Source organism: Centruroides vittatus, unplaced genomic scaffold, assembly GCF_030686945.1.
Source record: "Centruroides vittatus isolate TY-2023 unplaced genomic scaffold, ASM3068694v2 scaffold_384, whole genome shotgun sequence".
Lineage (NCBI taxonomy): Eukaryota > Metazoa > Arthropoda > Arachnida > Scorpiones > Buthidae > Centruroides > Centruroides vittatus.
In genome coordinates, this window is record NW_027122705.1 from 69888 (window position 1) to 94397 (window position 24510).

The window sequence follows — 24510 nt, forward strand, 5'->3', positions numbered from 1 at the left end:
TGAGTCATTTTTAACATCCTCCGCAGGTGTTTAATGATGTATGTTTGGCAAACCGCTACCCTTTAATTATGGGTGCAATAGTTCACAGACACCCTGACATTGAAGAAATTACTTAGAAAATATTTGAAGAACTTTTTTAACAGCTTATTCACGTGACTAGTAATTAGGCCTGTAAGAACAAATCTGTACATCACTAGTACCACTAAAAATTAGTCTAAGTAGACAATACCTTGAGCTCTCTTCCCCCATTGTGTACAATCAGGGCTACTTTTCAGCAAGAATGCACCGGCAGATAACATGAAAAGTATTGTAAATATAATCTTATCAGCAGCTGCTTAGTTAAAAGAATACTACATGTTCAGTCACTACATATGCATGCCAGTAGTAATTATTTTAGAAAAAGAGTACTGTGTACAGTACTAAACTTTTTATGACCCCCTAACTATACACATAATTAATAAACGACCCCTAAAATAGAATGACAGCATTGTATGAATAAGTTATTAAAGAAAAACATTTCCAAATAATTTGGCATAATACAATTATGACATAAAACATTTGGTTCTGAAAATATTCTCATTCCTTTAAATTCATCAGATACAGTAGAATTATAAAAATTACCGATAGGCCTAAGTTCCAGCAGTCTTTAATATCCAGAGTGGAATTTAAAATTGCAAGAGGATTTCATTTAGATTCAGCATTGTAACATATTATCTGAAGATTAATTTAATGACTAATTTAGTCAATAAGAAGATTCTTGATTAATTAAAAAGACCTGGATGATGAATTCAATTAAAATTCACATAAAGAAAATATCCACAAAATATTCATAATTTGTCAATTTTCACACTATGGCAATAACATTTCTACTTGACAAAGTCAACCTATTTCTATAGGCTCTCCTCTATCTCAATACACTAAAACTGTATAAAGACCCTCTAGCAACAGTTATAACTCATAAAAATTTCTAATTAATTAAAAATTCCTAGTAGAATTGTCTACTACATATTAGATGCCATTCCTGTGGCATAAAGACAGACAAATTATGATTTTGTGTATTTTCTTTTTATGAATTTTTTAAATTCAATACGAAGATTATGAAATATATTTTAATTTAAAGCATTATAGTATTAATATAGATGAATAGTAACATTAAAACTAAGTTTACATTATTCAAGAAAAAATTTCTTTATGAATGCTGACTAATATTCTCTGAACTGTAATGGGCTAGCTCAAAGGTGGACCATTAGCAAAAAAATTATTATATGTCTAGCAATTCATTATAGAAAAAAGAAATGTTTTCATCTATCTCAGATCAGTAGATGACTGCATCATAAAGTATCAGCCTACTCTGTGGAGCTTTGGGATTGAATTCAATCCATATTCCTACAATTTATCACGTGTAATATGGGTCAGAATATTATTCCCTACATCTTTGGTCAAGTTGGCTGCAGATCAGATTTAGTAAATAATGGATGAAATTGTGGCTAGCCATGTAGTATTAATGTACTGGTGCCTCACGTGGATAAAATCAATCAATTGAGGATCATTTCAGTTTACAAAGAATAAAAATAATATTCTTAGGATCTGTTCTCAGTTATCTGCATAAAAAATAAGAGCACAACATAAGATTGAATAATGCTTTTCTCAACAGTAAGAGGATTGCTTTTAAATGTAAAATCCCTCCTCTTTGATTACATGTACAATAGTTCTTGGTACGAAGTAGCAAGAGTGATTTCTATTTAAAGTTATATTTAATTTCTTACATTTATTTATTTTTCATGTCTGTTTTAGTTATTTTGAGTTTTGGGGATTGAGTTATGTTAAACTTTAAATAATATATTAGTAGTTTCTATTACCTCTATGAAGATACACTAGTTAAGAAATATTGTATAAAAGACTGATCCAGCAACCTAAGCTTCACTAGACTTCACTTTTACTAGTCAGTATAGCTGTGGTGGCTTATCGGCATCTAATATGGGGGATGTCTTTGCAGGAGGGTGCATGGCACACAATCCTAATGGAATCATTTTGATTGCTGCTGGCTTTGATTAATTTTAAGTTCAAATTAATGTTTTTATCAAAACCAGCATTGATCAAAACATATATGAAATGAAAACAATTTTATTAGGGCTGTGTGCCCTCCTGCAATTGCACCCCCTTATTAAGCATCAGAAGCTGTCACTGTATGGAGCGTAAGCTGTTGATAATTGCAAGTGATTGATTGATTTGGTGCTGATTACAGGTTAATATCTGCTAGATTTTCCTTAATCAGGTTAATTGTTTGAGATTTTGAATAATTGTAATTTTGTAAATTGTGCTAGTAATCAATTTCATTGTTATAAATACTGAATTTAAAATCTGTATTTGAGCCTTATCCTAACTATTACTATTTTGCTTTGTATTCAGAAAATCCAGTACTGGCATTTATAGTGTAATAAAGTTTTTTTTTTTTTTTTTATATTTTATAATTCTGGTGCCAGACTCAGTGGTGATATTCAGCGGGTTCGCACAGGTTTGGCCGAACCCATTGTTAAATTTTCAATTTCCCGAACCTTGTTAAACACACGTAACATTTCTCAGTGGTTTTGTTTTTTTTTTAAAAATACATTAAAATATACGTATTATACTCTGTAATACTACTAAACTAGAGCCTTATACCCCGTTCGCACCGAGCATTTCAATCTAGATTCCAGATTGTGAGCAAGGTCGGGGACTATGTCTTAGTGCAATCTCTCTCAACCGTTTCAATCTCGACTGAAACGAGGTTTAATCGCGATCGATTCAAGAGAGTTCTTGAAACTAGATCCAGTCATAAGAGAGATCCCACAATCTCACGCGCGCGAGATAATACAAGATGGCTGTGGAAGACGTCTCGGGCTATGGACAGCGAAATAAAAAGGATATTGTATTACGAGAGATGATAACATCTGTCTACTATGAGTAGTGCGATTCGGGGTGAAAAATTTCTCTGCCGGAAAAAAAATGGTCGACAGCACTAATATACTATTGTTACATGGTCTTCGCCCAGGGCTCGTTACGTTCCAAATACGCCACTGATTATTAGATATATCGCAAGAAAAGGTATTGTATTTATTTCTAGCCAAAACTTCCATTTCGTTTGTCGGTGATTGTCAGGGAAAAATTTTCTGCTAGCGAACCCTTTGTTAAATATTTCGAATATCACCACTGGCCAGACTCATTTCTTTGGCATTGTGGACCTTTCAATGGACTTGAAGAAATGCTTAAAAAAATTTTGTGGAACATTTTTAACTGGAAATTTATTCACATGATTAATAAGTAGGATTATAAGAACAAATAAAGAAGTTAAAATATAAAAACGATAATAAAGGAGTCAAGAATAATAATGTGAATATTCTGTCAAAGTTACTTTTGCATAAGATTGAAGTTAATAGTAATGAGAGTGATTTCTTTCAAGGTAACAGAACAGTTTCTCTCTACATGTATATTCTCATATATAAATTGACTCTTTCCATCCTTTGGGCATTAAAAGGGACTTTTCCCTATGCCCATTGTGAGTTAGGCCAGGTCCATGATGGGGTTGCTGGGTGTCAAGGGATAGGATCTGATATGTCCAGACAGACTACCCCTAAAAAATTAATTTTATTTTTACTAACAGAAAATAAAAGTTTTAAGACTGCTTTTTATTAATAAAGAAACTGTTGTAGTTTATGCTGAATATGGTAATGTGGTAAAGTAAGAAACTCTTACAAGAAAAAAGAGTTTAGGCCTAATCAACACATAATATAGGTACATGGACAATATACGAGTATGGCTACATAAAACTATTCCTATAAAGATGACTTAAACACTACCTGGAATGTTCTTGGGAGAATGCTATGATACTCTTGCCAACAAAAACATTCTATGTATTTCATTTAAACAAGAACAAAACAAATATGGCTAAAGTGGCCCACTCTGTCCTGGGTCCCATACAAGCTCTTGATAGCTCCATATTGACAATACCCGAATCAGTGGTGACACCAATATTAACCAAAACCACTACAATGAAAGTACAGTACATTAATATAAAATTTGGGATTGTTATCAAAGATGTAATACAAGCTACAGAAGGAAGTAAAACTTTACTACACAGAAAATATACCACCTTATGATGTAGAATAATGGAATGAACTTGTCTTACTACAGCAACTAATACAAAAGTTTTTGTTCATTTCTCAGATTTACATTTTGTAAAAAAAATAACTATTTTTTTTCAGTAGTGAATATATGACATAGTGTGTTTTAAAACTAAAAAGACAATTCTGATAATGAAGACGTATGTTATATACTTAGCCAAGAACCAAAACACAGTTAATTAACTGTTGAATCACCACAGGAATTTTTCAGGACGGTCCCTCGCCATCTGGCCACCCCACTGTGGGCCTGGCTGAATCCATAATGGGCTCGCTAAAAAAGGCCCTGTTAGTGCCCACAGGACAGAGTAAAAAAATAAAACTTATTGAATCAAACCTAAGAAGCTAAAGATAAACCTCTTGCAATCGAAATAATTCATTTACATTCAAAATTAATACTTTACAAATGTATTTTATTTGTAATAAAAAGTTTTCAATTGTTCCAACAAAAACATTTTGTCTTTCCTATTAAGTAATTTTAAACATAAGTTCATAAATAAAACCAAAATTAATCAATATGACAACAACAAGTGAAATTTAGAGTGCTAATGTTTTCGACCCAGTGCTTCAGTGATTCAAGCAATTTATATTTAAGATTTTGTATTGCGCTGATGCTAGGATTCCGAAACAAAATATATTCAAGCTATTTCAATTGTATCTTCCATATTCCTCCAATTTATCTCCCACAAAATATTAATACACCAAAATTAAGTTGATATGTATGAAAAGGTTATTTGAGGAAAGAGATTAAAAATGATGCAAGAAAGAAAATGGTAGCTCAATTTTATATTTAAAAAAAATATCTGTTGATGGTTTAATATGTATAAGTTTTTGTTGATAAATTGCAAATTTGTATGAGACCAATATCACATTTTATCAAATTTTTACCATTAAGAGCACTGTCTAAAAATACAATTAAGGAAATAAATTTACTACATGCAATATGGAAAGAAAAAGGCCACATTAATTCATGTAACTGTATAGAGTCAATTAAACTGTCAAAAGATTAATTATAAAAAAAGCATGCATACAATGAATTTGAATGCCTAACTCATTGTATTCATATTCTCTCAATTATGTTTAATGTTTTATACTGAAAGATCAATTAAACCTTTGGAGTACTGTATTTTAGAAAATCATAAGTATCATTGAGAATGTGTTTAATTGTCAATACTGCCGCAGAAGTGTATATGAGTCATTTACCGACTGTATGTCTTGTTGTGTGCATCTAGGAATTCAACTACATTAATTTCAGTAATGTATATGTAATTGATTCTGCTACTGTTTGTTCATGTTAAATAAAATGTATTCTCTTGTTTATCTCATATATATATATATACCTCTCAACCCATAATACATCTATTATCTGGTTAGACAAGGAAAAATGGCTGGCAAATCAAAGTAATGGATCCAGATGTACAATTACTCAATTAATAAGTACCTTTTATTAACACTTGCAATACAGTCATGTTGCAGATGATCTGATAACTATATTTGCCATCAAATATTTATAAAATGTTTTCAAATTTGAATAAAAATACAGGGAGCTTAACCCCCCTTAGTCCACCCAAGGATCTACCGCTGACAAATCATAAAATTGTTTTATTTTTTATCTTATAATATACAGCAAACACTAGCAAGTTGTTTTTACAGCAGAGTTGAGAGGTTTGATGGTAGATACCATTAATGACTAGCTCTGGTTATACAGACCTCTTTGGCGTTGATTATATAATAATCAGAAATGTATAACCATAGCTTTATTCACTGATATCATCCACCATTAAATCCTCACAAATTGTGATCTTAAGTTATGTTTCAGATATGGTACCATACATTATAGTATGATGTAATTGGCTAAATTATTGCAATCATCTGATGGATATATTTCAATCACAAACATTTCATCCAGATGGCTTCCTACATGGCCACCTGGATAAAATGTCTGCAGGGCAAGATGGACAGATAGCCCACTATTCAGATGAGCGGTCGAGAAGCACAATACTATACTAAATAATACACCTCGACGGCGAGTGTCCTATTTATTGAAGGAATTTGTTTCCCGTTTGGTCCCTTAAAAAGAAACGAGTCTTCAATTTTATCCTTATAACCAAGCATTTTATCATTTGGCAAAAAAACTTTGATTCATTCTGCATAATACATCATTAAATAAATATCACTGAATCAGATGTGATTTATCTTTATATAGAATGCATACCCAACTTACCACTTATTCTGTCAGATGTATCAATAGAAATATACTCAATTTTCATGCCAGAAAGTTTTCTTTGTCAAGATCTATTTAACAATGGACATGCAATCTATTTTCAAATCCTAATAATAATAATTTAAAATAAAATTCTTTAATATCCATTTATGGGAGTACATTTCATAAATAAAACTGCTTTTGTCATTATGCCATTACCATAACAGTAAAGTTATTGATGGAAAACATAAATAAAGACATATGTCCACTACATATGCCATTACCTATTCACATAATGGCAAAATGTCTAACAACAGAGACAATTATGCAAAAACTTAAAAAAGAAAACCAGTTTGAACAATGCCTTTATATGTCGAAGAAAAGAATTATAGAAATTATTACCCAAAGTAATATATATTTTTATGGTAACCACTTACTCTATATCCCGACGACTTGAAATGACAACCTCTTTTCGTAAGAGTCGACTTCATTCGAATACAAAATACCCTTTCTAAACCCTTGTACATGCTATTCGAATTCAACGTCATTATGGGAGCTGAAAAGTACATAAAATAAGGTATTGTTAAGCCAGGGTATCACGGCATATAATTAATTACTAACTTAAAAAAACATTCCAGTAAACTATTTAATAATAAAATAATTATTGATTATATTCAGCAGTGCCTAAACTTGTAAGTTGCAGGCAGGAGGGCCACAAATATTTTGTATATTCCTCACATGCAAAAAGTAGGCCTCTTACATTAACAAGATGGAATAATAGTCAGATTTACCAGCTAAAAGAGCTACAACTTGGGGCCTCGTTCTATTTTTAACGACAGTTTATATATATTGCCCATTATTATTTGATAATGAAGGAAGGGTCTTTTTGCATGTAGTGAAGGGCCACAGGTCTAAATCTGGCTCTGGGTAGAATACAGTATACACTTAACCATTACCAGGTTACTCATTTAATGTTCACTTAAGTTACGAATTTTTAACATCCAGTCATGTTGCATTTAGTATTACTAAATCTAGCACACAAGCAAGCTCCAGATGTAGGCCTATTATTCTCGATACTGTGCAGATAGGATCGTAGCTAATACAGGACCTGCAGGATCAAGACCAAGTATTTTTAGATTTTCGTAAATCGCTAGTGATCCACAAAATGTCTATAATATTCGAATATGTTATCGTAAATTTCGGTATGGCTCACTGACCCTTCGGATCGGGCGCGAACTCTCGACAGACTGGCCACGTGGAGTTTTCCTTGTCTCCTAAACACTATAAAGTGTTCGAGTGTCTACACTTTATAGTGTTTAGGAGACAACAATAATTACCGACACGGTTTCAAATGCATTAAAACAAGTGGAGTTTTCCATTCTTTCTTCACGTGTCTAATACCTAAATAAGAACCATAGTCCTCCCGAGAGACACTCCCTCGTTGCCTTATCCCATCATCCGACCCAATCGTAGTTTCCCCAAAAAATGACCAGTGTGTGCCTCCATACCCTCAAGTGCAGGCGGTGAGCAGGATGTAGCTGCACCCCGTTCTGGGGATTTTCCCCAAGTAAAGCCGGGTAAGTTACCTCAGATAGTAAAAATTTATAATTTGCATCCTCTCTAAAGATTTCTGGATACTCTACTTCGTGAAAGATGTACTATACACAGGCAACAACAGGAGCAACACTGCTGTAGAAACTTTGTTTACGGGAGTACACCCGCCTCTGATGTACTGTACAGTACAGTACATTATTTCTGAAAACAAAATGGGGGCTCACTTGACCGGAAGCTTTGAAAAAGTTGCATAAAGTTGAAAAAGTATACACGTATTTGTTTTTATCATTTAAAACATAAGATGTGGCACTTTCAACGACTCGTTCTTGGCACACCAAACTGCAGTGAATAGGCTCCGATCTAGTGTACAGCAGGCCTATTGTTGGAGGTGACGCAACAATATAAACTTTGTTTGTTTGTTTATTTGTATACGGAAACGTGCCACGTGGGCGATCTCGGAAGAGAGTTGCCTCCCGGGGAAACTTACAGGGCGATACGTTGGCCTCGTCCTTCGCCCGGCCTGTTGTGGGCCCGGCCAAACCCACAATGGGCTCGACAGTAGGCTATGTGATGCATTACTGCCACTCACCAGTGATAGTTGTTTCGCGGTTTCGCGGGCTGGCCGGGTTTTCTTAACTCGGTCGGACCCACAACGGGATCGACATATCCGGACAGACCACACATGGAAAGTTCTAGAAAGTTGCTGGTCCGGATCGAACCCGATCCCGTATGTCGGTAGGGCAAAACTTCACTCCGGCTGTAATTGTGATTGTTTTGTTTTTACATTATTAAGCGTAAGAGGGCAGCAAAACGATAAATCAGATCGTATTAAATGAGCACCCTCCACCGTTTTAAGCGAGATGTCCGGCCGAAGGTACCTTTTATATGTGAAATATTATAAAAAAGAAAACGTTTGATCGTCTGTCCGTAATTTTATCAGATGTCATTCCCATTCGGATCATCGGGTAAAAATCCAGTATACAATTTTGGCCAATCCCCTCGGGCCATTTCCGTCTGCGGATCCACCAGACTACTCAACGAATGGAGATTCCGGCCAACTTTTAATCTTGTCAATCCATGTAATCGCGCGTCTACTTCTTTGTCTTTATCCATTGTTTAATTCCCTGGAGCGCCTTTCTTGTCACTTCATCAGATCTGCAAACGTGACCGAACACCTCGACCATGTTTTTTTTTTCTTTCACTCCCGATAATATGTTTACACTTTCTTCCACTTCCTCGTTTGTCATTCGATCGCTGTCGAGAGATTTTTCGCTCTGCCCTTCTTCCACACAAGTAAATAAATTAAGTATCTTCCCATTTGTTTCAAAGGTATCTTCAATTGCCCGTGTTCTGTACAGAGTGGTTAGCGAATTAAGTCTTAATTCCACTTACAAATATACCGGGCATTCCTCCCACTGAAGGAAAATGTGCCACCGGTGGCCGAGTGGATAAAACCACAGAATACGTAGTTGGTCGCACGTTCGCGCCTGGCCACGTGGACTTTTCCGCATTTTCTTCACCTTTATAAAACCTAAACAGGAGCCAATTCCCCGTAGGGGATTCCAAACCTAAATCAGCCTTTGGCAGATCGCCCAAGTGTCGTGTAGGCCTATACGAATAAACTAAACCTAAATCTCAGGTTCTACGCGTTAACAACTTCTAGTGTTACGTACGCGTACGCATCACACGTATTCTTTCGGGATGCCCGCATATTTTCGAGTGTTCCCGCAAATAAAAATAAAGGAAGCGATATCCGGGTAATTAGGAGACCACGCTGTTTTTAGGGATCTTTGACACATCCTGTCATTATGCGGAGTGAGTCTAAAGCTCTAAATACTTCATAAATATAGGAATTTAATAATATCTTTTTATTTGTGACTGTAGGCAAATCACAATGGAAGCATAAAGAACAGATTTCCCACGTCATTCACGTGTCCAACGTGCGAATGGATGAATGACATGAGAAAGAACAACTTTCCTGTTCCCGAAACGCCGCTTATCTACACATCAGAGATCCGCAGAATATTAAAAATCTGCTGCAGAAATCTAGTGGCGCGTTGTGGGCAAATTTAAATTTGGGCAATATCTGGGGATCCAGATTGCCCAAATTAAATTTTGATAGTCTTATCACAGTAATGAGTTTATAAAAGATTGGTTCTGGACCCTGAAAATTGTTATTTTAGTCCATAGGATAATCCACAGCTGCAGAAATCCCGGGGTTTCGCGGAACAGTTTGTACCTTGATACAGAGGATTGCTGTGTTTGTTGCCGTGTTCTCCGATGCCTTATTAAGTTAAATGGAACCAGAAAAGGAATTTACCTGGTCTGTCGGGACCGGTGGGCGTCGAAGGCCCTCCCGTAACGGAAGATCCGTCGTCGGATGTGGTAGAAGAGGGAGAAGTGGAAGCCTGCGATAGGCTGATGCCCATTTGTTCCGCCATTTCCGCGTGGTCTTGGTGATGGACGTAGTCGAAAACGTTACTTCCGGTCATCTCGACCTGCAAGAAACGGTTCGGTTATTTAAAGTTCCCCTTATAAAATAAGATTCGATACGAAGAGATTCCGGGAGATCTCATTTTCAAACTAGTTGCAACGAGCAATTACATCCGTTTAGTCCGTTGTACACGGGTTACGAAATTGCATTCGATGGTGTGATCGGGATTTGCATTACGGATTGTAGATCATGTTGGGGGTTATCCGGCACAGAACCCGAAAGAACCGTCAGGACGGATTACAAAATTGCGAGCCACGTTAACGGACGATACTAATTGGATCCAAAATTCGGCGTCATTTTGTCCAGATCTGTACCACAGTCGAACCTCCAGTAACGGTCACCGCCACTGCACACAGTCAGTTTTTCAGGAACATTTCTTTTGAAATGCATGCAAAATAACCTCTAAACAACGGCCACTTTTTACGTTCCACATTGATCGAGCTGCAGAGGTTCGACCATAATTATTTTAATTTTTCCGATTCAAGACGAGCCCTTCAGTAAATGGACAACGGTCAAGGGGAAAATCTCCGCTCGCGATCAACTAATTGCAAACACGTAAACAATAACTGACCTGTGACAGTCCTAGATAAATAGACACCGTCTCGGACACGTACAAAAATCGTGCATCCGATGCTAACACGAAGGCAAAGCCGTCCAGTGACTGAAAAGAAAAAAATAATAAGTCAACGTTATTTTGTCAGGACCAGAAACGCGTTTTATTCTAATTCGCGACTTTCTCCAACGTTTTCCCCCCCGTAACTTCTGATTTCTTCGATTAACTAAAACCCGCCACGTTTATGCCCGTGGTAGGTGGGCCCTACGAGGGTGGGGGCGAAGTAGGGGGCCAGACACGCCATTTTTCGGTAGCAGTTGCGAACGAAAATGGCCGAACGTTAAGGCGTGACGTAGGCGAGTCGCAACGTCATTTCACCGGAAAAAGGGCGTGTTTACGCGTCGATTCGAATTTGACATTTATGTCGACCAACGGAAACAAATCGAACCAATAGCCAAGCGGAATAGAAGACAAGAAATTATGCAAATAAACGGAAATGGGCAAAGGTGTGTCCCGCCGTTCTGACGGATCCGGGACGATCTGACCCGGATATTGTATCTTTGCAGGCAAATCATCACCTCCTTATAAGAGAAATCCGCGTGCCGAATCACGGGCCTACGCACACTGGAAAACGGGGAGGTTAATACTACGCCCTTTACGAGAACGTGGAAACAATAAAATATGGAGTTGCCACAACTCATTCCCTGGGTTCATATATTATGGAGGCGCTCGGATGAGAGGACCCCGGACTAGGGTAAGGACCAGAAACACAAACAACCGCTTTCAATTATTCGTTCGAAGACGTCGATAATCGATAGCATCCGGTGGCGTAACGCGAGAGAGGTGACGAGTCGCAGGTGTCCCGATTCACCATCAACATTGCAATTAACAAGAGTCTCGGACCCCGAAGACTCCCGCGTGCGAAGATTGCGGATTTCTAATTGTATAGATGACACTACAACCGGGTGTTCGAGTGTTGCGCTGTGCTACAGAGCAACTGGAAAGTTTTAAGTGTGCGTAAGTACGCAGCACACGCACTTACGTAACAGTTGGAGAGAAGAGATCGGCCTAAAATGCGGCTGATTTGCATAACGACGTCGTTGGGCACGAGGACAATCCAATGATTTGTTTGGGAGTATTATCCGCAACGGGGTGGGAGATGGCAATTGAAGTTTGGCGAGATTAAGAAGGAGAAATATTACAATACGTCTGTCGATAAGACACAAGAACTTTGTGAAGGGTACTGTACCTACCGTATACAAGAAAGCTCTAAACAATGGAGGCGAGGAAATTAAGATGAATCAAATTATTTGCTGGAAAAAATGGGAATGTGGTGAACTCCTCTGTTTGGGAACCATTCGAGTATTATTACGTCAGTAGTTTATGAGGGAGAAGGGCGAGTCTTTGGTTTAATATGATGTTAAGAAGCCTTTCCGAAGAGGTGGTGCCAAATAGTTTACTGATCAATTAAGGGAGGGGGTTAATTTGATTTCTGTCGATAGTGTTGGGAGGGGTTTTAAAAAAGAAAATGTTTGCTGATGTAATTTTCCCGGCAGTGCTTCCACCAGTTCGCGTGCTTCGATATTCTACAGTAGGACCTTCAAGAGCCAGCGACGGTGTCCACTTTACACACAATCCATATTCACTGGCATTAAATGGATTATATACAATGGTAAACACTGTAGATAAACAATAGTTCGTCACTAAAGAAGTTAGACTTTCTCGGTATTAGGTAGATAAATAATGGGTGACTCCAACAAAATTATTCTATACCAAATAATGGTTAATCCCCTTTTAAGTACACTGAAAACCACTCAAGGAATTTTAAATCTATTGTTATCCAGTAGATTGTAATTAAATACAAGGAATTTAAACAATGCAATTCAACTAAGTGTTATGACAATGGTTCAAAGTAACCGGAGTTGAATACACTCGGAGAAATTCCAACTGTTTTTTGAGTGTTGCATAATCTCTATTTACTTCTATCGCTTTACGCAACAAGTGTTTAAACACTAAAATTAACACAGGAAATTCCTTAAGTAGAAGATTTTTCTATAAGACGAGTGTGATAAATCATCATTAAAACACCAGGATCCTTTCTTCCAATCGATTCAATTACGCACGTCTCGTTGTTACGCATTTTAATTCGTAACAATTAAGAGGCACGCGCGAATCTCTCGACGGAAGAAAAAGGGGGGGCCAGAAAAAGGAATGGACATTATATGTTAACGTTAATGAAAGCCGAAGACTTCCCCCCTCGTTCCCTAATGATTTACAAAGGCACTAACAGTGTGCCGGGAGATTGGTGCACTTTGCCACCATACTTTATTACATATATATTATGTTTAGGGGAGTATTTAGAATCGGCAGAAGTAATTTCCTTTAGCAATGATTTACCATCTGCTCGATTACTCATTTTCTCGATGCTGTGTCTATTTTCGTCTTGTCTAATTATCCCGAGTAATTTATGGTATAACTCGCTTCTGCATGAGTTTACCGCATCAACTTGTCTGTCAAATACAATAGACAAAAAGTTCACATTTTGGCATTAAAATCCTCGACCTCCCGAAGAAAACCTTGACCCGTGGGCCCCAGTAAAGGGCCCGTTAGAGTCGTTAAGAAAAAGATTTATCTGCGTTGTAATTTAAAGAGGGCGCTCATCATTTTTTTTACTGTGTTCTAAGCAATAAACACGAGAATTCCAGTCGAGATTTAGAATAGTTCCTCATACGGCCGGTAGATGGTGCGAATCGTTAACGGAGGCCACCTACACGGCGGATGGAATGTAATGTTAAGAACTTTTGAATAAATAAATGAAGGCGAGAGTAAGAAGGAATAAACGTTCGACTAAGAAAAGTTTGCCTCTTTAAACAAATAAACAGAACAGAAATGTAAACAGTAACGCTGTATTAATGCCCCGCAATTAATAATAATTGAAGTAATCTGCGGAGTTGCACAAATGTATGCCTCTGCACGGGAGATTCTCACATTTCTTCAGCTGAACGCGTGTAAATAAACCGCCATCAGTTCTATTTACTTACAAATAGAATGAAACTAACGGTGGTACTTAAAACCCAGCCCTGTCGCAGTCCTGGATAACAGGAATTATATCGGAGGCCTCAAAAGATAAGTGGCTCGGGCGTCTCGACTTCTCAAGAGGCCTTAGTATTTTTTCGAACGATGATCCGTTTGGAAATTTGTAATTGTAAGTAGTATAGGCAATTGACTAGTTATTAAAATTAATATGTAGGGCCTCTCGGAAAACAAGTTTGGATCGTTTACCTTTCTAAGGCGTGCGAAATGTCGGTATTAAAGATCGAGCGATATTTCTTCTTAATACACAAGAAATACAATGGAAGCATAAGTTTGTGAGGCCTGATAAGTGGGAAGGCTCTGTGACGGGGCCTGTTTACGACTACGAGTTTGGCTTAGAAGTATCCATTTTAAAGGCCTTTTTTTTAAGGGAAACCCATCTGCCAACCGAGCGAATGCAATGGGTGGATGCGTTTGTATTATGCCCACGTAAGCGGGCATTTCTAAATATATAGGGCCTACGATTTACACAGGAAACATAAATTAAGTTTAATGATTTATACATCCTGAAATATATATTATCGGCCGAGCGAATATCGAGTTTGGAATCAATTGGAGGGGGAGGAGAGTAAACGAGGTCCGGTTACAATCAAAGATCGACGATGGAATCCGGAAATCTCGGGCGGTAGGCCAATACCAAAGACAATATCGCGTCTCGTATTTTATCCCCTAATCTCGGATAATTACACGAGATTAGGGGGATAAAGACCCACGAACCGGAGGATGGAGCGAAACAAAGACCCCGTCCGCCATTAAGGCCGGCTAAGGCGCCATTTTAAACTACCGATCGGCTTATATTACGATGGATGGGGGCGAAAATGGCCCTGGTCGGGAGCCAGGGGTCGGGTTTTTTGGTCTCGTCGCTGGAGAAATGGAAATTTTCGTTCTAGATTCATCGGCAAAAAATACCAAAGCAATTCCGCCCGGCTTAGCGGGCAGATTCCATCGTGGAAGTCTCTCTCTTTCGCCCCCTCCTACACCAGCGGCGAACGGGGGGATGGGGGAAGAGCGGGATATTCCCGTTACAAAATACGTCATTCTACCTCCTCCGCGATTATGAACAGTAACAATTTCAAACACAAAATTTCAAAAATACAAAAAATGCTACATCGGCATTACAATGGTGCGCTTAGGAAAAATATTGAATACGGAATGAAAGGAAGAGCTCGTGTCTCCACGTCACACCGATCGACTCCCCCCAAACACACACGCCCGCGCGCAGAAAATACCGCGTAAATTCATATGGGGGCAGAGGGTTTTAAATATTGTTTTAAGCGTAAACAAGTTAAAATGTAAATTTTCCTCCATATAATAAAAGTATTGGCCTCTCGGTGGAAGTTTTTAACAAAGGTGTAAGATTAGATAGGTGTAGGCGGTCGGCATTGTTTTCGGTCGAAAATTATTGGGCAAAATTTAAATTTATAAAAAAAAAAAGTGCACAATGCGTAAACCACGAAGGAAATTTAAATTTTAATAAGCGGAATTTCTTTTCTGCGCCAAAAGCTGGTGTATAAAAACTGGAAAAAGTGATGGTAATTTACAACAATTAGGCCCTTCGATAGAGGCCTTAATTATTTATATTACATCCGTCACTTCCTACTGTCGTTACACCCTTGTCCCTTACTACAGAAGGGAATCGAACGAATTGGGTACGACGTTGAAAAATGTCATTGGTATGGAAAAAAAGAGAAGAATTTGAAGAATTTTAACTTAAAATTGAATCGTTGCTTGTATTCGGCCATCGTCCCAAACGGGGAAGCGCTTAAACTCATTCCTCAAAACAATTACCTGAGCATTGTCGAAACGTTTAGTGTATTACCGTACTGTACTTGTAAATTAGTGTATTAGGAACAATATTCGAGTGTACAAAATGTCGAGTGGTGCTGTGTGTTACTATTCCCAACAGCCGGGAAACAAAGACCGTGTAAGTTAATGGATATTATTATTTCGAAAATAACTCATTTGGTTGGGAAAAATCGATTACGTCACGGCTCCGTAAACCCACCGACGTCTATTTAATTACAATGAATCCAAATGCGATTATTGCTTTATCTCTTTGATTGTAGTTATTAACTTTACGCCAATTCTTTCTCGTTCTCTCCAATTATGGCCGGGGAGGGGGGGGTGACGCGCACAAATTGCACAAATGAGAAGTGTTTTTTTCCTTATTCTTAATTGACGAAACTAATATCCGCTTATCGATCGATAAACGATTTCCATTATTTAATTACAATTACTCTTCCGATTTGTCTAGACGAGAATTCTGCACCCTCATCAATTATTGGGTGCGTAGACACACACACAGTTACGTTCGCCCGTTTCTCGTGTGGAGCGGTGACGTTGCCAGTGAATTATCATTTGAAGTTTGATTATTTAACAACCCCTTCGATTCGTTATCCAATTAACAATAGAAAATGGCAAGTGGAATTTAATTTCGGGGGTTGTTTTCAATACGCAAAGGGTGTTTATAAATGTTCCTACGAACTATTCATTGGATACAGCATTTATTCTAATTCTGGATTGGGTACGTTAGCGTTAAATCCTTATCACAATGGACCTGGGCCCAATGATTGTCGCATTTTTCGTGTCTTTAAGGGGGAGAAAACCCGCACTATTTAAAATATAAACTGCAAATTTCAACTCGGTTTCCCTTACTTTGTACAAAAGACCTCGAAAAGTTAATTGTGTCGGGCCTCTCTCGACCTCTTAGAGGCTCCGGTTGGCTCTTTCTGTCTTTAAATTAATTACTGTCCATTATGTCATTAAGTATGACGTAAATACACACTTCTGTTACGTTTCCAGCCTTTAATTATTTCATTCGGTTCCTGTATTGTTAACTACGCAATGCACTTGTTGCATTGCTTCTCTTAATTTCTAGTGCCTTCTGAAAACACTTAGATTACTCATTAACACTAGTAGAACACACTTCTGTGTAGGTAAGTGTTGGGTAGTGTTGGCCCTCCGATGCGCGAATTAATCACGTGAGTTGGACGAGTTAACGTGGAGAGAGGGAAACGTAGGGTAGTGTTTATGACCCGTAATTAACATTTGTTACAGGATGTGTAAGGATGGAGTGAGTAAACGCAATACACGAGTGGAAAAATTCTATTACGAAAAAATTACCACCCCACGAATTGGGAAACGGCTACAAACTCTATAAAGGGGTCGAAGTTGATACCCGTTTTATCCTAGAGAAGGGCACACACGAACACCGATATCCCCAAATTTACGTCATTTGTAGCGGTGGAACCATTATAGAAAATCTCGAGAACCCATCTTCAATTCCCCCACGAAAAACGTGAGGGAAGAAGGAATTAACAGGAATAAAAATCTCGTACTTTGTTTCCAATTTTAAGTAACAGATGGCACTACACATAGCCACACCTTATCACACCCTATTTTCGTTATTTAACCCGTGACAGGAGAATATTGTGTGGGTCAATAGGCGAAAATGTGTTATGTTTCTTAAAACCGGAAAGTAGGTCGGTGGGTTTTGTGGGACTTGGCCATGCAACGCGTGGACATCTGTCAAGGGGTGCCTCCCGGGAGGACTTTCTATGGCCCCTATTTAAGTGAAGAAAACACGTGGTCAGGCTGTAATTCGCGACCAAGAGGTCAGTGGTTTTATCCACTAGGCAACTAGTTTAGTCGTCTCGAGGCAGCTCACACCTATAAGGTTAAAGGTCACGGATACTACGCTGTTTCGAATGTAAGGAGCGCCATATATTTTATAGTTAAGAGAGCCCGAAACGATAGAAAAGGTGCGCACCGTTTACCCGTTTCCATATTTAGGTAGGTGCGTAAAAGAATTATTATTACATAATACATATTTGCAGATATTCTCCTACATTGATTGTTTTATGGTATTAAATAAGAAAGCGCATTATTTTTCCAGAATCCATTTTGTAAAGGGTACGAATAGGCGCACGAGTTGCTTCAAAAGTCCACTGAAAGAGCAAGAGATTCCCTATTCGACGGCTCTCGCGCTATTTCAAGGTAGTCGCGCGACTTTCGCTCGTATTTTACACGCGTTTATTATTCTCTGGTGTAAAAAAAGACAAAGGAAATGGGAACCAACCTGTTCGGGGAAGACGATTTTAGTCTGTCACTCCATCCAAATTGTATATATTTTGGGTTTTGCCCCGGGACAAAATCACGAGATTGCCCTCGCTCGGTATTGCAAGATGGCGGAGGAAACAGAAACGAGTAACTCAAAATAGTCGTACGTTAGACGCTTTAACAGCCGGTACTGGACTTAAACTCGTAGCTCTAAGCTATAGCGCGTGACGGACCCTTCCTCACCACCAAATAATACGCGTAACAATGTGAGGCCCTAAGCTATAGACTCGAAAAGCGAGGCCCTAGATTACGTACAGTACAAAGATTTACGATGTCGAGTAGTAGCGCAACCAGGGTGGGGCCTAAGGGCCTTGTTTCCTTACCTTTATAAATAAATGAAAATAAAATAAAATACGTACAAGAAACAGATTTTATACACATATATATCCAGTATATATGTACAGTACGTGAGTAGCATAAGTGTAGCCTATACATGTATATACACACTATATATATAGCATAATTCTGAAAAGCAACCTGCTACTGCCACTGCGCCCGAAAAGTATTCAAGCAATGTGGTCTACGTAGCAGAAATGTGGACACTAACATGCAAAACAATACACAAATAAACGTGGAAAGACACGTGCTGGGCACTACGAGCGAATCACCTGGATAAGAAATCAAACAAAGGAATAGACATCATCGAGGGGATCAAACGTTCAAAATGGCAATGGGTCGGACAAGACAAAAGAACGGATGGACTACAAATATCCTAGACTGGTACCCACCAGGGATCGAACGCCCAAGACGAAGACTCCAAGTACGAAATGAGGAAAATGGTTGAGGTAAATTGAAAAACCGAGGCATCAGACGGGAAAATAGGAAAGATTAGAGGAGACCTTCATCCACAAGTGGATTGACAATGGTTGATCATGACGACGATGATGATACAATATTTAAGAGTTTACTCTTTACCCACGGCGCTACTGGTACAGTGGGACCCCGCAACTCTAATAGCGATTCTAATTCGGAATCTCCACTCTAATATAAGTTCTGAAGTATGAAGTATTATCACGCCTCACCACTGTCGACGAACACAGGAACACGTGACCAGGTAGGAGGATGGGATTTACCTATCGGAGTAGAGATTTGACTAATTTATTTGGGTGTCGCGTCCGAGAAGTCGGAAATTCCGTTCGGTAATTGAAACGTTTATTCGGAAAGGACCGGCGGAAGAAAGAAAGAAAGAAAAAAAAATTAACAATTTGCGGCGCGATCCGTCGTTCCGTTTAATATAAAAATCCGCGAGGCGAGTCGTTTAGCATATAAAGAGAGTTTAAAATAAGGCAAACAATTAAGGGATAGAAGAGTATTCCTACACCAGGAGAGTATTACGCGCTGCATGCGATACGGAAGCCGTCGACGTTAATGCATAATTTGAATGCTGTTTTCCGCGTCGTCACGACACACTGCAAAAAGTTACAATGGAGGGTGCATTTTGACGAGTGTTAACACATGAATTAATCATGTACGCCGAATGCCGCCTTATTCCTTTGTAATCGACGCGTCGCGGCTAAACTCTTCCTCCCCTCGCTCCATCCCCCGCCCGCCACCGACGATCGCGCCAAATTGCCTTCTAACAGTTCGATTAATTATTATTTGTTCTTTATACCGGAGCCTTAACCGGTCCGGTCTTTGTTCGCGTCGCTAAGGGGTCGGCGAGCGTGACGAATTCGCCTCGTTTTGGTCCACCACGTACGTTGACGAGCGTCGTAATTGTTGCGGCGATACCGACGACGCCGAGCGATTGGGCCCTGTGACGTTTTATATACCTTCTTTGGTACTCGCACCATTGATTTCCCGTCCGGGCCTCCACTTTCCACACGTCGGGGGCCTCTACCTAAATTCTGCACGCGAGCCGCTTTTATCGGCCGTACGCTCGCCCCCTCTCTCTCTTAATTTCGTCTGGTTTTTACCCGGTGACCCCTGCGCCCCGACCCCCGTTTTGCCAAAGCGAAAGGGGGAGCGCGTGCGTGATTCTCGCGTGGAAATTTGCCAAAAATTCGAAGCGATTTCGCTCCACTCGTTCTGGTAGAGGGGCGACGAGCGAGAATTCTACCGGACTATTTTCTCTCCGACAACGATCGATCTTCGCTAGTGTCGTCAATATAGACGAAGTCGCGGCGAAAATTCAGTTTGGACAGAGCCGCCACGTGCCCTCTTCCTCAAAAACACCACCCCCCCTCTTCCGGTCACTCGCGCGTGTTGAAAAGTTAAATAAAAGAAATCTGCCTTTGCCTTAAAATCAGGAACCTTAATTGAGGAGCGGTGCGCGCGCTTGAAATACCGGAGATATCACCTCCCCAAATTAATTTCGGGTCTATTTTAAGTAAGTGTTTAAAGTGTTTCCCGTTCCCCCGGTCCTGCAACTGGCCGAAACGGAGTGCCAATTTTAAAACTTTGGAAGATATTGTTACAAAATCTGAGACTCAATTACTTTCTTGAAGTCTATTGGAAATTAAAGGCCTTTTTTAAAACCATAGGACAACTCTAGACTATTGTTTTGAACGCAGATCACCCCTCTGCTGGATTACGTAAGTCGCTACACCGAGTGTCCTTTTGTGGCTTCTCGATATAGCGAACTTTCAAAGGTAATCTTTGAAAGTTCGGCATGTATTCTCTACTAATTCACTATATACGTAAAGAACAACAAGACCAACGCTATATCGGGTGCTCGCTATACTGGTGATTGTATTTAGATGCAAATATGCTATGACAAACGAGTTCGTAATTAGAACCCCCCGTCTCTCGATGGAAAAACGTTAAAACGAAGCAATTTTGGCGCCTTTAATAAAATTACGCTTTAGCGGGGTTTGCCGCCCGAATTAACGATTCCAATAATACTCGCGCAGGAACACAGGCCTTAGGAAAATAATAAGATAAACGATCCGATTGGTCGGAAGCGCACCCGATCCTTATCTACGTCACACCGGGAATGTCGTAATTGTTTTGTATTACGAGTATAATGACCTGGCGGGCACCGAAAGGGCCTTCTTTCCGTATCCACGGTGCGCCATTCCCACAACAGGGGGAGGCAGAGGGCCCGATGCTTCCATTTAATCGAAGCTCGACTTAAAATTATCATAATTTACGTGGAAGAGCCATGTTACGTTTGCGATATCGTACCGGGTATCGACCAATGACAGAAATCGAGCGTAGAGACGCCCACGAGGGTTCGACCCCATCGAAAATCCATTCGATTTCGCGTGATTTCGAACGTGTTACGTAACAATCGATGGCCGCCGGAAAGAAAAAGATACACGGGCGCGTTTATATCGGATAATTACTCGTAAATATGAAATAAATCGACGCTCCACTCGATTTAACGACACCAGAAATCGCGGTTTCTCCCACATTACACGGCAATATCCGAAAGAAACCGGAGGGGTACGAAAAACGGGAGAGGGGACGGATGGATTTAGTTAGTGTGACAATTCCTTTGGTATAAAACGACGAAGGCCAAACCACAAGGCAGTTTCCTTTAGTATCGAAGAAAATCCGCGCTCGAGGCGACTTCCCCACCTTTCGCCACCTTAATTCGGCCTCATCTCGACGAGTAGAAACGCATTCGCCTCATAAAAATGCGAACGGCGGGTCACGCTCTGCCAATACTCTAAACCGAGATCTTCTTGCTAGCAAAAGTATTTTCGTTATGTCTGCCACCGAGATCGACCCCGAAATTAAAGTCGGACCATTTAAAATAATCAGAATTGGCGGAAAAAAGGAATCGCGTCTATAAATATGATGAATGCAATTCCGTTACAGAATATCTGCCCATGATTTAAGGGTACCTGCGGCATCGCGTATCCTACGGAATGAACAGAGAACCTACAAAATAAAGAAAGTGCACGATAAAGTTAGTGCCTGCACAATGGAGTACTTGCAAAGTAAACAGAGTGGCTACAAAATAAAGTACTGTAACTGCAGAATAAACTGAGTGGCTTAAAAAGAGTGTAACTAGAAAATGAAGTACAGTACCTATAGAATAAAGTGATTAGACACAAAATGGAGTATCTGCAAAATAGAATAAGGTACTTGCGAAAGAAAGTAGTTACAGAATAAGTACCTGCAGAATAAACAGGAACTAAAAAATAAAGGAAAAAAAACTAGGAAATAAAGAGAGTGGCTACACAATAAAGACAATACTCACAATCTTCCGCAGAAAATAATATCGAAAAATCCACCGCAGTCAATTCTCGTTAAGCTCCATTATTTCTATTGGCAAGATCGTTAATAAACGACGCGTAAAGTACAGTACAAACCCTAGAACACAAACAGGCCCACCCAGAGAGAGAAATCCAGATCCGGATAGGGGGAAAACCGTGTCTTGCCCCCGACTAGCACGGTACTTAACAGAGGATCGGATTCCACTCGGGGCTAAAACATTTTCCCGCCTATAGCGATTTTACATCGCACCAGGCCCTAAACGAGCGCGGACTAGCCAGGCCCGTTTTATAAAAGTTTACGTAATGTAAAGCGTGTATGGTACAAGTCTAGGGTGATAACGAATAGTAATTTCCGAATATAGACGCTCGGGTACGTTTTTCCGTATCGGAGGGCCCTAAAACCATAACCTCGCGCTCTTAGGGCCTTCCGCAAGCGCTTTGTTTATCTATTTGCGTCAATGCGACACGTGGGCGCATCTGTCGAGGGAGATACCTCCCGGAAGGGCTTTTAAGGGAAGCCGGCCCTTATTTAGGTGTTTTAACGTGAAGAAAACCCGGGAAACTCCACGTTGACCCGCGACCGACAGTTTTATCCCCTCGCCACCGGTGGGCTTCGGGTTCCTAAATTCTTCACGAATTTATATTATCGAATTTAATAGATTTTTCTTTTTGCCATTCGGACCGGGCGACGGACGGACAAAAGGCCAACGAGTCCCGAGTTTCCACCAACGAAATTCCACGTCTCTTATTCGGAAGCGTTTTCACTTTTTCCATTTCCAATTGCGAATTCGAGGAACGTTTTCGGCCATCTTCGGATTCCATTGAAGTTTCGGTGGGGGTGATGACGTTCTCCATTATTAACCAAACATTTCCTTACGGAGTCAACAGTGGGATAGGGCCTACGCCTCTTTGGTTAAATTAAATTTATTGGAAAAACCTCCAGGTAAGGGAGGGGTGAAGATACATCCATTTTCGTGGTCGGGGTACGAAACAAAAGGGAGGACACAGCAGGCCCCTCGACGTAACGTACAGTACGTTACGTCTAGTTGCCTGCAGTTCGTTATATCGAGGTTTAAAGTGTATTTGTCTTCGTTAGGCAGACGTTTCAATTTCTACTTGCAATTTGGTGGGTGGCGTGAGGGATATAATTAAGAAGGCTGACGTAACACGTCAACCTGGAGTATTGTCTAAATCAATAATTTAACACCAGAATATTTAAAGGTATTGTCCAAGAAAAAACGGAAAATAAAACGAGGTTAATTTATGGCGTGGCATCCGAAAATGAAATAACAACAACGTGGAAGGAACGACATTCACGTGCGTGTTTTCCGTGGAAAGGAGCCATTGACTAAATATTAAATTATAAATTCTCGTAAATAATTGATTCGATATTCATAAATTTATACATAAAATATGCGTAAATCATTGTTAGAAATTATTCTCGCATGGTGTAACGGGGGACACTATTTCGCCCTGTGGGACCTAAGGGAGGCTGGCAACGAGAGCGGTCGAGGCCCCACGTATCCGGGACTCAACCTGGTGGCGGGTTCGGACCAGGAAGCGAAGTAGACGAAAGTTTAACGTATTGTTTCCTGTGAAAATAAATAAAAGGCAATCCGTTAGTCTATACGCCGCCATTTTCGACAGAAGGCCACCCTTTGACCCGGTTACACTAAGCAAAAAGTAACCGTTACTGCAATAAATAACATAAACGATTTACAATGTTACGATTTATAACTCGCAGTGTTTACCATTAAATACGATTAAATGTGTGTAAACACGAAGAGAAGACAAACCGAGAAGACTGAAACGTGAGAAACAATACCGAGGGGACGGAGCAAAAGCGGAATTGTAATTAAATCCGGAAATGACGACCGCGAATCTAAACCTACGTCATTTATTACTTCAGTTTGGAACCATTCGAAAGGACAGACAAGCGGGACGTTGTATAAATGCCATTGTCTTCCTTCTACGCTTTGAACGTTCGGAGGGGAGGTTTATTCCCTCGTTTCGGACGTAATACGCGAATTTTAACAAATCCTTTGCGATTTGTGCCTTATCCGGGATGGGGAAGGATTTGGAGAAGGCGGGAGATGGCCCAAATGGAACGGGGGATAAACCTACTTTTGCGGTTTTGGCAAAATGTCGTGTTTGCACGAATGGCAAACAAA

General features: G+C 39.6%; 1 protein-coding gene across 4 annotated transcripts in view; it reads right to left on the reverse strand.

The window, feature by feature from the left end:
• The window catches only part of LOC136988690 (protein trachealess-like), an 87866-nt gene that overhangs the window by 31955 nt on the left and 31401 nt on the right, over positions 1-24510 (reverse strand). For all 4 annotated transcript variants that reach the window (XM_067286623.1, XM_067286625.1, XM_067286626.1 and 1 more), the window contains exons 4-6: positions 10980-11069; positions 10235-10412; positions 6798-6916 (exon numbers count right to left, since the gene is read on the reverse strand). In XM_067286623.1, coding sequence (XP_067142724.1) covers positions 6798-6916; positions 10235-10412; positions 10980-11069 — 387 coding nt within the window. The remainder of the gene's footprint in view (positions 1-6797; positions 6917-10234; positions 10413-10979; positions 11070-24510) is intronic.